General features: G+C 43.7%; 1 protein-coding gene across 1 annotated transcript in view; it reads right to left on the minus strand.

Annotated features, from left to right (window-relative positions):
- The window catches only part of DIP2C (disco interacting protein 2 homolog C), a 156,955-nt gene that overhangs the window by 55,639 nt on the left and 86,271 nt on the right, over nucleotides 1-15,045 (minus strand). Inside the window, exons 23-25 of the mRNA XM_047066628.1 lie at nucleotides 14,832-14,943; nucleotides 14,635-14,744; nucleotides 6,632-6,762 (exon numbers count right to left, since the gene is read on the minus strand). Coding sequence (XP_046922584.1) covers nucleotides 6,632-6,762; nucleotides 14,635-14,744; nucleotides 14,832-14,943 — 353 coding nt within the window. The remainder of the gene's footprint in view (nucleotides 1-6,631; nucleotides 6,763-14,634; nucleotides 14,745-14,831; nucleotides 14,944-15,045) is intronic.

A 15,045-nucleotide genomic window follows, 5' to 3' on the forward strand; every position in this document is an offset into this window, starting at 1 on the left:
TGGGACTAGAATCAGAACCAGTTCCGAGCTGATTTTAGATGAAATTTCAAGAGCTCTGAGGACCCACTACTGTTCTTAGTAACCAGGAGAAAAGAATAGCATACCCACAACTTTGAAGTTTCCTTTGAAATCCTGCCTATGGGGAAGTTTTGCTGGGCACGCTGTGACACAGAGCGAGTGGCACACCCCAGTGGGTCCCTAGTTAAGGTGCAGTAAGTTACTTCTATAGTCAATGTAACAAAGTCACTGAGGACCCACTCTGATGATTATAGTGCTCCGAATTCTGTCAGGCTTTCTGTAAGATTTGTCCTTGGGAAGCTAACTTAGGTCATTAAACATATTACTCGGGAGATCAAATAACATCACCACAAACCTACCTGCATTACGAAGCCCAGGCACCCCGTTCCTGCAGCTGCTTACAAGTTGTCCACTACAACTGCAAGTAACAACCCATCACACATTTCTGTACAAATGTGGCCTAGAGTCTGCAGTCTGTGAAAACAAACTTTTCCAGCAGTTCTCCTATACAGAACTGAGATTCTTTAAAATGAAAGTTTCCCTCTGGTTTAGGAAGTTGGCACGTCTTGTGTTCTCACTTTTGGGGCCTATTGTGCTATTTTCAAAGAATTACAAGAATTCCAAGAATTACACACTTGGGGTCTGACACCAACCAAACGTCCCCATTTGCTGTACTAATACGTCTAAGGGCCCACAGATACCACCAACCACTCTTAGACATGTTTTCCCAGGGGCCATGAGGCACAGTGCTCTCCTCTCTGCTGCCAAGACCCTTTCCTAGAGGCGGGAAGCCCCCGAAAATGGGGACACGTAGCAGGAGGGCATTGCCAAGTGGCCTGACTTGATGGAAAGTGATGTTTTGTTTGGCAACTCTGGGCACAGTCTTACTTTCTGCCCCTTGTATCACAGAGCTCCAGAATCAACTCACACACACCTGCTGTTGTCTGAATTACAGCCTTTCTTGGGAGATAATGTGTTAATTCCAGTCAAAAGCCTCCAGGCAGCATGAAACAGGAAGAAATAAAAATAATGGAAAATGTACCTCCATGAAATTAACATTAGAAGAACCTCAGGGGCAAAACTGGGATCAAATATGGGATCATACAACAGCCAACGGCCTAAGATCTAATGAGCCTGCACATTACAAACCTCATAAATGATAATTATCCACTAGGAAGCAAGCATCTCACTTCTTTGAGAAGTGATGGGGCACAGTTTTCTGTTAACAGCAAATGTTATTCAACCTGTTCATGAATCAGGCTTAATAATACAACTTAACTAATTTCCCTGCATGATTTTTATTGCAGCTCAAATTTACACAGTTGCTGTTTCTCACCAAGGACTTTTACGTTTCCAGTGCCAGGTTCCAAACACGGTCAGTGACGTTTGAGCCACACATCTTAGGGAATCACAATGTAGGTAAAACCTTATGATGATATTCCTTTTAATGATGGCAATTTATCATTTCCATATTGTTCCCAGGGTTTTATTTTACAAATACTATTGTAGGGAGATTCAAATGCAGAAAATTAAATACAAAGCACCCATGAGTAGTTTTCTCAAGAATACACATCAGGACAAGTGATCTGCTTCCTCTGAACCATTCACACATGAAAGCGCTGGGTCCCTGTGCGGAATTCAAAGCTACAGAATGCCAAGCACACTTATGAAAATTAAGTGCAGCTCACTGTTCTCCTCATTCCCACAAGTAGGATGGAAGTCAACATTAATAATGACATCTTGATAACAGAGGACAGACAGGAAGCCCGACTCATGAATTTTTTATATGCCCTTTCCTTGCTCAGTCCAGCAGATGCTGATGAACGGTTTCATCTACTAGCCAGCACTGACGTCTTGGCGGTAGCCACAAATACTTCCGAAACAGACCTACGTGATAGCAGGTTGCTTATACTGAAGACGTTTAACCTCTGAGAATTTCTGGAACCTGAAAAATTCTAGTTTAGATCTGAACTTCAAAGAGAACAAGATGGCTAAAAAGACACATGGGGGTAAAAAAAAAATTTAAAAAAAGGAGGAGGGGCTCAGTTAGCTATCACAACTCGGGCACTTGGAGCAAGGCAGACGCGGGGCGTGACGACACACAGCGCCCTGCGGGCTACTGTCTCGTGCTCTTCAGTTATCCTGATGACGGGCGGTCTTCTTCTTTAAACAGTTTCACTTAGGTATAAAGCACGTACCATAAATCCACTCACTTGAAGCACGGAATTGAAAGGATTTTACTAAACTTGCAGCGTTGTAGAATTATCACCACAACGCAGTTCGAGAACACTTCCATCACACACATGTATGGCTTGGGTCCACCTGGCTCGATCGTCCTTTGACCCCAGCCCCAGTTGACCACTGTCCCACTTTCTGCCTCCATAGACTTGTCTTCTCCACACATTTCGTGTAAATGGCGTCCTATGATACAATCGTGTGACACGTGGTATTGGAGCCTGGCTTCTTAGTGTGACGTTTTGACGTTTATTCACACTGTAGCTGTATTCCATCACGGGATACGACCAACACTGTCCATCCAGCAGCTAGGACGTGTGCACTGCCTGCTTCTTTTCCTCTTTTTTATGAAGGCCGCTACGGACATCAAGTCTTTGTGTGTTTTTCCTTCTCTTTGGTAGACGCCTAGGAGTGGAATTGCTGGGTCATGTAGCGAATTTATGCTTAATTTTTAAGAGCATGCCAAACTTAAAAATTTCACCATTTTACATTCCCATCAACAACATATGAGAATTCCAGTTTCTGAACACCCTTGGTTATTGTTGCTCTGTAGCACAGTTTTGAAACTGGAAACAGAAGCTTTCCAACCTTGTTATTTTCTGGGGTTTGTGGCTATATCTGCTCCAGTGGGTATGAAGTGTCAGCTCACTGGTTTTAATTTGTATTTTCCTAATGAATGTGAAACATCTTTTCACGCACTTATTGTCATTTGTGTATTTGTGGTGAAATATCTATTCAAACCTGTTGCCCGTTTTTAAATTCATGTTGCATGTTTTCTTCTGGAGTTTTAAGAGTTCGTTTTGTATCTGTTTGGAAGGACTGCATCAGGTTATGATTTGCAAATACTTTCCCCCAGTGTGTGGTTTGTCTTTCCAACTTTCTATCAAGTGCCATTTGATGTGCCCAAGTTTTTAATTTTACCGAAGCCACATTTACCAATATTTCTTTTATGTATTGCCCCATATCTAAGAACTCTAACTTGAGATTAAGATTTACTGATTTGTCTTCTTCCAAAAGTTTTAGTTTTTACATTAAAGACTGCAACCTATTTTGAATTTATTTATATGATGCAAAATAAAGTTTAAATTAATCTTTTTACAGGTGAACGCCCAATATTCCCAAACATCGTTTGTTGAAAATACTACCCTTTTATCACTGAACTGTCTTCGCTGAAAAATGAAGTGACCATATGCAACAGGGCTATTTCTGGACTCTCTATTGTGTTTCATTGACTATTTTTTCTGTATCTACCTTCCTACCTACCTTTCTGCCAGTGTAACACTGTCCTGGCTACTATAGTAAGGGTTGAACACGGGAAGTCTGAGTTTTCCAACTTTGTTATCCTATTCCAAAATTGTTTTAGATATTGTGGGTTCTTCCTTTATATTTTAGGACAATATCAATTTCTGCAAAACAAAAAATATGCTGAGATTTTTGACAGGAATTTCATCAAATCTCTAAACCTATTTGCAAAGAATTTCCATTTTAACAATATTAAAACTTTTAATCCATGAATATCAACTATCTGAATGCTTTTAAAGACACATTTGATCTTAAAAATATTTTGAAACAAGGGCGCCTGGATGGCTCAGTCAGTTAAGCATCTTACTCTTGGGTCATGATCTCATGGTTCGTGAGTTTAAGCCCTGCATCGGGCTCCACGCTGACAGTATAGAGCCTGCTTGGGATTTCTCTCTCTCTCTCTCTCTCTCTCTCTCTCTCTCTCTGACCTTCCCCTGCTTGCATGTACTCTCTCTTTCAAAATAAACACACACATGAATATTTTGAAACAACTCTGTTATATCTCAAGTCTCAGATACACAATCCTCTATTTTGTGACTGGAGGAACTTTAGAATGAAGACATAAAAAATTGTTTCATTCAACTTCTTAAAAATGTTGAAACAATCCAAAGTTACAGAAAAGTTTTGAATAGAAATACTTTTTCCCCTCTTGAATCATTTGAGGGTGAGTCACTGACCTGATGCCCCATCAACCCCAAATACTTCAGCAGGTATTTCCAATAAACAAGTTTATTTTCCTCTACAAAGCCGATTCGGGCATCAAAATCAGGGATCAGATACGTTTCTTCCACCCAAGTCTGGGACCCTCAGTCAAGTTTTGCCAGTTGTCCTGATGGTGTCTTTTACAGCAAAAGGAGCCCGTTGGGAGACAAGGCCACAGACGCCATCGGCCTGCCTGGCGGGGAGTGGGGTCCTCAGGCCTCTGTGACACCGGTGTCCACATGCTGCTTTCCGTCCCTCCTTAGTCTGTGTCTGATGCTCCCTGGCTTGGAGTCAGTGAAGTATCTTTGCCAGGAAGACCCCGGATGGAATGCTGTCTTCCCCGCTGCAACCCTCTGGGTGACACACCCCTGCCCCAAGTCTCCACCGTGAAGGTTCTCTCCTTCCCGTCATAATTAACTACTATTTTCTAGACGTCTGCCGTAGCAATGGAGCTTTTAATCTGTTCATCTGTTTGTCTGAATAGTGAAATAATTTCCGTTTTATTCAAAGCGTTATCATCTATCATAATCTTTACCTTGATGCTGAAATTGCCCCAATTTGGCCAATGGGAGCCCCTCTGAAGGACATGTCACCGCCCTACTGTGAGCACTTTCTTGCACAAAATGACATCCAGGTTCATCCTGTTCATTTCCTGAAGGAACGCGAGCTCATCTGAGAGGAAACCGTGTGTGCAGGATTTATGGGTGTTGGACATCCTCATCACCACTGGGGGTGGGGTGGGGGGGATGCTCCCAGGTCTGGTCTTTAAGCAACTCTGATGGGATCTGTTTCTATAGAGGACCTCAGAAGGAAGAAGTCTGTAGCTATGGTATACTGATTTCTAGTGTTGCAGGGGCAACCGACAGAATATTGTGATTCTGTGACTGCCGAGTGAATTTGCAGGAGGTGTGTTCATTAGGTAAAGGTTCCTTATAACTCCTTTTAAGAGCCCCCACCATGCCCTCACTGCTACTAGTGAGCATCCCGTGTTGGTGCATGGGCGTTGGCGAAGCACTCCATTGCTGGCTTCAGCTTTACCGGCACCTTGCCAAGTGACACACAGACAGACACGTGGACAGTCTCCTATAAAGTAGATAGGTCAGGGCGGCTTCCTTCCTAGTTGGCCAAGCATGTCTACGGTCGCTGGCACTACTGCTGGAATAGCACATCCTAAACTATTTCCCGAGAGGAAAAGTTACCCACAAGGCTACTGCATTTTACAGTGAGGCAGAAATCATTAAGTATTTTAACTCAATTCCATCTGCTCTCTCAAAAAGTTTAATTGTTCTAACTGAAATGTGTTTTTCAAAAATATAGGATTGGGTTTTAATCCAACTTCATATTATTAAATATTATGAATGCATTAGAATAGCTGAGGGGCACATTTAAAGACATTAGAGAATGTCGGCCAGAAAAAAGGAAATCCTAACCACTTTCATACTGCAGCATCTCCGTTTTATACCTACGTTAGCACATGCTTACAAAAAAACTGTACGCGTACTTGAAGGTTTATGGTGAAAGCGTGCTGTCTGGTGATTGCATTAAAAATCGGAAGGGGACGTGAAACAAAGCGGGCCAAATGTTGGTCCACAGGGAGCTGGATGGGGGGCACTTCACGTACTTAAAGATGTTCAAAGTGCTAATGATAAAACCATAGTATGCTACACCAGAAATCAAACTGGAAGACGGTATACCAAAATGCTAATAGGGCCTGTTAACTGGTATCACTGGGCAGCATGATTACTGAGGTCTTTATGTTATTGCATATTTTCTACAGTTTCTTCAGGGAACACATATGCAGTCGGACAAAATGCCAATGAACTTCCCCAAGTTCATTCTCGCCACAAGCACCTGCTGACCCTGCTCTGGGCTGGACGCTGGGTGGCTGCTGGCTGGGGGGCGGTGACCGCGGCTGGGAGGTGAGGGGAGTGCTCATGGAGGTTGCTCCCGGCCTTCCTGCAGCTGACGTTCCTCCCCCGCCCGCGCCAGGGACAAGCCTGAAGGGAGAGAGAGCCTGAGCTCTCACCGCCGATGTGACACAAACTCCAGGCCGAGGGTAACTGCTGGGAGCCTCGGGCTGGAGTCCTGCGCTTGGAAAACAGGGGGCCCCACCAGAGAGCCTCCCAGAATGTGCCCAGAGTCTGTCATCTCTGCAGGTGTCAGCGAAGTTCACGGAGACCACGGTCTCCAGACGCTGCGGGATGTGGAATCCAAGGGGGGTTGGCGCAGGGACCCATGCAGGCCCCCTGCAGCCAGCCCCTCTGCAAGTGGAAGTCCTCCCCAGACGTTAGCGTCTACTCTGCCAACGGTCTCAAGGGGGGGCGCACGCGACTGATTTCCTCGTCCTTGTAAAGACGCTGAGGAGGACACTCACCTGCAGAGGCACCACAGGACAAACCCAAGTCCGCAGTACGGGTCCAAGCAGATGGCCACTTCTCTCGAGGGGTAGAGCTCACACTGCAGCTTGATGGAGCGGCAGAAGGCACTGGTGGCTGCGTGGCACATCTGGAAGACAGCAAGGCCGCCTCAGTCCACGTGGCCGACACCCAGTGCCCAAGCTGGAGCGACCCCGTCCCGCACCCCAACAGGAAGTGGGCACGCACAGGGTTCTCCGGCGATCCCACAGCCCAGGGAAGAAGGTGGGGAGACACTAGACGCTGCGGCTCACGGCCCCTCCCAGGTGCGTGCCCGACACACGCCTGTCATGCGGTAGGGCCGGCAGGGCGCGTGGATGAACATCCCATGTCAGTGGCAGGAACCGGCTCAGAGAAGGTAGTGTGCTGAAGGTCACACAGCTTCGGGCCAGAACCAGCGTTAGTCACAGGACAACAGCCACGCTCCCGTCTCCCCGCATCGCTGAGGTGACAGTAAGAGGGCTCCCACGTGATGGAAGTTATTGCCAAACAGCATAAAATATATCTCATAAAATCAGTTTTCTCACAGAAGCTTCCTAGCCAATCAAGCCTAAGAGGAAAAGGAAAATTTTCCCAAGTTTGTGGTTTGAAAAACATCTGGAGTTAACGTGACGTGAACGTCCCATGCAGCTGAACCGTGTGGGGGGCTGGAGCAAGCACCCTAATACTCAGGGCCACCCGCCCAAATGCCTGGGGGAAGCACCCGTGAGTCGCGCCGGCAACAGAGGCGAGAAGCCAGGGCCAGGGCCACTTCTGTGGTAAGCGTGGGAGCCCTGCTAGAAGCTGTGGGTGGAGGGAGGTTTCGCGACGGATCCGCCGCACAATCCACACAAGGTAATGCAGAATTACTCGAGAAGTGAGCACATACAGCTCATTTTCCCTTGCTGTTAAGGCCACGATATTTGCTTAAAGAAGAAACAAGGCTGGGTTTCTGAAACATGCCTTCAACCTCTGCCCGCCCACTAGATCGGGAGTCAGCAAAATCCTAGCTACCGAAATTAGCCACATTCCCAGATTCGCCACTAAAACAAACCTTGCCTGAACCCCTACTCTGTGCAGGCGTTATTTATAGCTTGAGAACAGTTCAGCTCAGCAAACACTAATACGTTAATGGAGTACATGCTATGTCTCAGGCATTGTATTAGGTGCTCAGAATATAAAGAAGAATAAAACACAGCCTCTGTCTGACCTCAGGAGTTTGGGTCCGGTGGAAAATTGAGAGAGAACTCCGGTAACTGCAGGGCCTGTGAGCGCGTTCACAATGGGTGCAGAGAGCATAAGGAGGGCAGAGAAGGGGCTCTCATATCACCCTGGGGGACCCCAGTGTGCTCTGGGTCTTGAGGCTGAGTGAGCACAAGCAGAACTCATCAGAGTGACAGGAGCACAGACAGATGAAGAAAAACGCAACCAGGAAAGCTAAAGGACTCGTCTCCAAGCACCAGTCTTGGACCTGCCAACATCACAGCCCAACAGCCCACGCTGGAGGAAAAACTCCCAATTCTTAGGAAGTCAGACTTGTACCTGGAGAAGTCGTTTTGAAAAGCCCCAGACAACAAGCTCTAATGCCCTACTCTGAAACAGACGGTGAGAGTAGACACAGTGAGAGGAAGCAGGGATGAGGGCAACTGTATGTGTTTCTGGGATGTGGCTCAGCTCTCCTCTTGGGTGGGTTTACCTTCCAGAGCAGTTTTGCTTTAGCTGACGTTAAAGTAAGTGTCCACTCCCTGGGCACACGGCAGCTGCACATTCGGTGGAAGGGAGAGCCACCACCAGTATGACAGCGTCCTGTGGGCAAGCCCAGAGGGCCACTGATCTGAAGGGAAGGGTCCTCCACACGACTTCCCCATTGAAGTGAAAACGTTTCTCCAGGGTCTATCAGAAATCTTCAGAGTTCAAATTAAACTTTTAAATGGTTAGTATTTTAAAACTTAAATTGAACACATAAACATATACTCATGGGCCTTCTACTAAATCAGACATTAAATGGTGCCCGTTAGGGGGGAAACAGATTACTGGCCAAGTCTCTCTCAGCGTTCATTCTATATTTGAATACTTAATGACATTTGGACCAAAAGCTGAAACTGAATCAAAATTTCTGAGAAACATGAGGACATGTGCAACCAAAGAGGTAGAAGAGAATTCAATGAGAAGACCATGACCAGATGATTTCGGTTGTTTACACCTCTCAGTATTTAAGGCAAATGGGTTTTCATTAAATGACATCACAACATATTTTACCTCAGGTACTCATCAAACAAACAATCAGAAGTTTAATAAAAAGTTACGAAGATTTCAGAGAAAAGTCTAATTATTTATCCCTCTGGGATTACTAGGGTTTACATTTCTATTAAGTGGAATTACCAAGAGTCACGTCACTTCATCTGTTTCACGTGTAAGTATCTTTATCGAATCACGATGTAACATTATAGCCCCCACTTCTGTAGACCATGAAAATGGTACGATCACAAGTGTGTGTTTCTGTTTGGCTATGACAGGAGGCAGCTCAAAGCCACTCACCCTGGTATGAAAAGAAATCTGTACTCCAAAAAGCTTCTGAAGAATTATTTTATTTGATAATTGCACTTTATTTGGTGTGTCACCTCAGATTCTACTGAAAAGCAGAGGAGACGATTCTGGGAAGACTGTCTCCATAGCAACCAGACAACAACTGTGTCAGAAAATGATGAGACTCTTTGGAGTTCTGGAGTCCGTTTAAGTCTTACAACTTCCCGAGGAAAGTTTGGGCAATCAATGGTAATTAATTTTGGAAAAAGTAAGATATTCCCATTAAAAAAAAAACAAACAGTTGTGGGAACTCATCACATTTAAGTACTCATTAATGTACTCAATTACACTCAGACCTGCCGTGAAAGAAAGGCTCAAGGGACTCCTGCAGATTGAAATAATAAGATATTAGACATATCTCAAAGTCATGTGAAATAAATTTAGATCTCAGCAAAAGTAAATACAATTCAATTATAAATACTAGTATAATTGTAGCAATACTTTGTAACTCCACTTTTCATTTTCTACGTGATTTAAGACACTAATATGGTAAAAAAAAATAATCATTAGCTGAAAAAATGATTGTTATTGTAACTTTGGGTTTAAATTCCACTTTTTTCCCTATATAACTTGAGACTTAAGAAATGCATTTAAAAGACTTGCTACTACATATTTTGGGCCATGCGGTATATAAAGATATAACTTTGTGACATCAGCAACTGAGAAAGGCGGGCACAGAGCAGTTTTGTGTGTTCCTGAAATTAAGCGAGTATAATCCAAACTGGAGTACTGCAACTGTAGGGTGTTCAACTCAACCCCCACTGTCACCTGAGTGACACAAGCTGTAGAATATATACAAAAAGAATTCAAATGTTTCGCTACAAAAAAATCAACTAAGCACAAAACAAGACAGTAATGCAGGAAATGAGTAACAGAGAAGTTATTTTTTAACTTCTTTTTAATGTTTATTTATTTTTGAGAGAGAGAGAGAGAGAGCGAGCGAGAGCGAGCGAGCTGGCAAGGGGCAGAGAGAGAGGACACAGAATCCAAAACAGGCTCCAGGCTCCGAGCTGTCAGCACAGAGCCCGATGTGGGGTTTGAACCCACAAACCATGAGATCATGACCTGAGCCAAAGTCAGCCGCTTAACTGACTGAGCCAACCCAGGTGCCCTGCAAAAGCAGTTTGACTGCAGAAATTTACATGAAAACTTAGGCTAAAAAACAAAACAGATCTCACATCAACCTAACTTTACAACTTAAGGAATGACAGAAAGAACAGACTAAACCCCAAGTCAGAAAAAGGAAGTAATAAAGATTAGAGCATAAATAAACACAGGGTAGAGGAAGAGTTGACTTACTGAAAGCAAAAGATCGTTCCTCCAAAAGATCAACAAAACAGACAAACCTCCAGTTAGATGGACTAAGAAAAAAGGAAGGAAAATTCAAAATACTAAAATCAGAAATGAAAGTGAGGACATTATGGATTCTACAGAAACAAAAATAATCAGAAGAAAGTACTATGAACAGTCGCACACCAACAAACTGCACAAACTATATGAAATGAAGAAATTCCATTTCATGGAAATTGAAACCCAAATTATCAAGAAGAAAGACAAAACTGGGGTGCCTGGGTGGCTCAGTTGGTTAAGCGTCAGACTTTGGCTCAGGTCCTGATCTCAGGTTTGTGGTTTCAAGCCCCACACTGGGCTCTGTGCTGACGGCTCAGAGCCTGGAGCCTGCTTCGGATTCTGTGTCTCCCTCTCTCTCTGCCCCTCTCCTGCTCGTGCTGTCTCTGTCTCTCAAAAATAAAGTTTAAAAAAATTTTAAAAAAGGAACACAAAACCTACCAAGACTAAATCATAAAGAATAAAAAATCTGAATAGACCAAAAGCAGTAAAGCAAGATCAAATCAGTAAAGAAGATTTTCCAGCAAAGAAAAGCCCTGTACCTGATGACTTCATTGCTAAAATCTACCAAACATTTAAAGATGAACTAATACTGGTCCTTCTCAAACGTTTCCAAAAAATTAAAGAGAAAGGAACACTATTTTTTTTAAGTTTACTTACTTATTTTTAAGATAGAGACAATGTGCACACAAACAAGGGAGGAAAAGAAAGAGGGGCTGATGTGGGGCTCGAACCCATGAACCATGAGATCATGACCTGAGCCGAAGTCCGACATTTATCCGATAGAGCTGCCCAGGCGCCCCCGAGAAGGGAACACTTCTTAACTCATTCTATGAGATTAGTAAAACTCTGATACCAAAGCCAGACAAAACACTATAAAAACAGAAAACTATAGACCAGTATCTCTGTGGAACACTGATGCCAAAATCCTCAACAAAGCACTTACCCAATTCGGTAGCACATTAAAAAGCTTATACATCAGTGGGATTTATTTCTGTAAGGGATTGTAGGCTCTACAAATGAAAACTCAATCAATGGGGGCACCTCACTGACTCAGTCAGAGGAGCATGTGACTCTTGATTTTGGGGCCATAAAGTTAAATCCCACAGTGGGTATAGAGATTACTTAAAAATAAAATCTTAAAAAAAATCAATGTAATATATCATATTCAAAGAACGAGGGGGAAAAACACATGATATCTCAATTGATGCAAAAAAAAAATCTGACAAAATTCAACATCTTTTTATGGTAAAAACACTCAATAAACTAGGAGTAGAAAAAACGGGCTCCAACAGAATAAAAGCCATATATAAAGAACACAGTAAACATCATACTCAGCCATGAAAGACTCAACACTTTACCTCTATGATCAGCAATAAGGCAAGGATGCCTGTTTTCACTCTTTCTATGCATAGTACTAGAAGTTCTAGCCCAAGCGATTAGGTAAGAAAAAAAAATAAAAGGCATTCAGATTAGAAAGGCAGAAATAAAATGATCTCTTCATGGATTAAATGAACTTGTATGTAAAAAACACTAAACATCGTACACAAAAAATTGTTAAAAATTGTAAATTCACTAAAGTAGCAAGATAAAAAGTCAACATGCAGAAATCATTTGCATTTCTATACATTAAGTGAAAAATCTGAAGAGGAAATTAAAACAATTCCATTTATGATAGCATCAAAGAATAAAATGCTGAGGAATTAGCCAAGGAGGTGAAAGACTTGTACAATTAAGACTATAAAATATTGCTAAAAAATAAAGACACACATAAATGGAAACACACACCATATTCACAGATGTCAATACTACCCAAAACAGTACAGACTCAGTGCAATCTCTATTAAAATCTCAATGACTTTTTTGTGTAAGTAGAAAATGCATAGAATTCATACAGAATCTCAAAGAAATCTGAATAGCCAAAACAATCTTGAAAATAAACACAGTTAGAGGACTCCCCCATCCTGATTTAAAAACTTACTACAAATATACAGTAGTCAAAGCAGTGCAGTACTGGCATAAAAACAGACATACAGATCAACAGAACAGAGAGCCTAGAAATAAACCCTTGCACATATTGGCCAACTGATTTTTGACCAGAGTGCCAAGACTATTCAGTTGGGGAAACAACAGTCTTTTCAACAAAGTGCTAAGAAAATGGCATCTCCAAATGCAAAAGAACGAGGTTGGACCCTTACCTCACACCACACAGAAAAGTTAGCTCAAATTGGATCAAAGACAGAAATGTAAGACCTAAGACAATAAAACTCTTGGAACAAAACAAAGGACAAAGGCTTCATGACACTGGATTTGGCAATGATTTCTTGGATGTGACCAAAGGCACAGGCCAAAAACGACACAGAATTGGACTGTATGAAAATTTAAAGATTTTGTGCATCGAAAGACACCATCCACAGAGTAAGAAGGCAATCCAAAGAAGAGGAGAAAATTAATATACAGAATATACCAAGAACCTATAAGACTCAACAACAAAAAACCAAGCCATTTGATTCAAAGGACATGAATAGACATGTCTCCAAAGAAGACTTACAAACAGCCAATAACTGCATGAAAAAAATGCTTAACATCACTAATCATTAGGAACAACAGTGGGCAACAGTATGGCAACTCCCTCCCAGGTTAAAGACGGAAACTACCGCCCGACCCCAAAATTCCACTTCTCCGTATATACCCAGAAGACCTGAAGAGATGTTCGTATGTCTGTGTTCACAGCAGCAATGCTTACAAGAGCTAAAACTTGGGAGACAACCCTAGTGTTCGTTGAGGGATCGACGGACAGGTTAAATGTGGTACACACTTCAACAGAATATTAACTTAGCCTCAGAAAGAAATTCTGATGCCCTCGGCAACACGAATGAACCTCCAGGACATTACGGTGAGTGAAATGAGCCAGTCACAAGAGGACAGTGCACATGACTCCACTTCTATGGGGTCCCCAGAGCCATCAAAATCCCAGAGATGGGGGTGGGAGTGAGAGGGGATGGGGAGTTATTAATAGGTAGCGAGCTTTAGTTTTAGAAGATAAGATGAGTCATGGGGATGGATGGCAGGGAGGGACGGCTGCATGGCAGTGTAAGAATATTCAACGTCACTGAACCACACACTTGGGTGCGTTATTGTGGTAAACTTATGTCATGTATGTACAACCACAATAAAAAAAATTGGGAAAAGGGTAGAGAAAGAGAACTCAATGCAGTAAATGACACAAACTGAGTGGTCAGACCCCCAGAGGTGGGCAAAGGAGTTCCTGAGGCTACTGAGGATGTACCAGTACCTTGGCAAGGACACTGCCAGAGCTGTGAGGGTCCTCATGAGGTGACGTGCATAGCACAATGAACCCATGAACAACACGGGTCTGTGTGCCCCAGCCCACTTACAGACTTTTTATAGTGCAGGACTGTAATCGTTTATGTTTCTCCTAATCGGTTTTCTTTGGCTTACTACTTTACTTAAGAATGCAGTACATATTACGCTACATACCACGTACTATGTGCATGTGATACACACACTTGCACGTAACACGCCTAACATCACATGATATGTTATATAACACACAAGATAGGTTTCAATCGACTGTTTAGGTCACTGGTAAGCTTTCCAGTCAACAGCAGGCTATCAGGAGGAGTCACAAGTTATACGTGGATTTTCAATTGTGCAGGGGGTTGGCGCTCCTAACCCCCCGAGTTGCTCAGGGGTCCACTCTAGTTGCATGCTTTAACAGGAACACGGGTCACAGCATGAGCCGTCCTCCAGCACACAATAACAGAATCCACAGCAAAAAAGCAAGAAATCCCAGTGCACACAGTTTCACAACAGAACACTGGGATTCGAAAGCCAGCAAGGAAGAAACACATGCAGTGTTTATTAGGGGCTGGTGAGGCTGTGTTTACACACACACAGAGATAGTTGGGACATTCGGAAAGAGTCGGCTGACCTAGGTAACCGTGGAAGTGACCGTGCATCTTAAGGCCTCAGTGAAGCGCAAGCACACACCCCTCACGTGTGCCACCGTGCAGACCGTGTCACTAACCTTCACTCCAGCCAGCATCCCCGTTGTGGACACACTGAAGTCAAGATAAGCTAGCGTGTCTGGGTTGGAAGGTTTGTAGATCTGGGCAGGCCGTTTCTTTGGCAAATCGTCTGGAGCAAAACAAAGCCATTAGCATGTCTGAGCCAACGGCAAAGCAGACAAGCAGGTACAGGTGTCTGGCTGGTTTGAGGACTGACCTGTGTCCAGTATGGGGGGCCACGCCCTGACGTCTACGGCCGCAGCTGCCTCCCGGGACCGCAACAACTTACAGATCAGCTGTGTTGTCATCAAGCAGGCAGAGCGACTCACCTGAGGCGAGAGAACAAGTTGTGGAGGAAGGAGGTGAGCGGTCGCGCACGGCCAGCTGCTCACCACACACCCCGAGGCCAGCGGCTTTCACAGCGGGCCGGG

This window comes from Lynx rufus, unplaced genomic scaffold (assembly GCF_022079265.1).
Source record: "Lynx rufus isolate CCGP_SWC_20201006 ecotype Redwood Valley unplaced genomic scaffold, mLynRuf1.p SCAF_7, whole genome shotgun sequence".
In the NCBI taxonomy this organism is placed as follows: domain Eukaryota; kingdom Metazoa; phylum Chordata; class Mammalia; order Carnivora; family Felidae; genus Lynx; species Lynx rufus.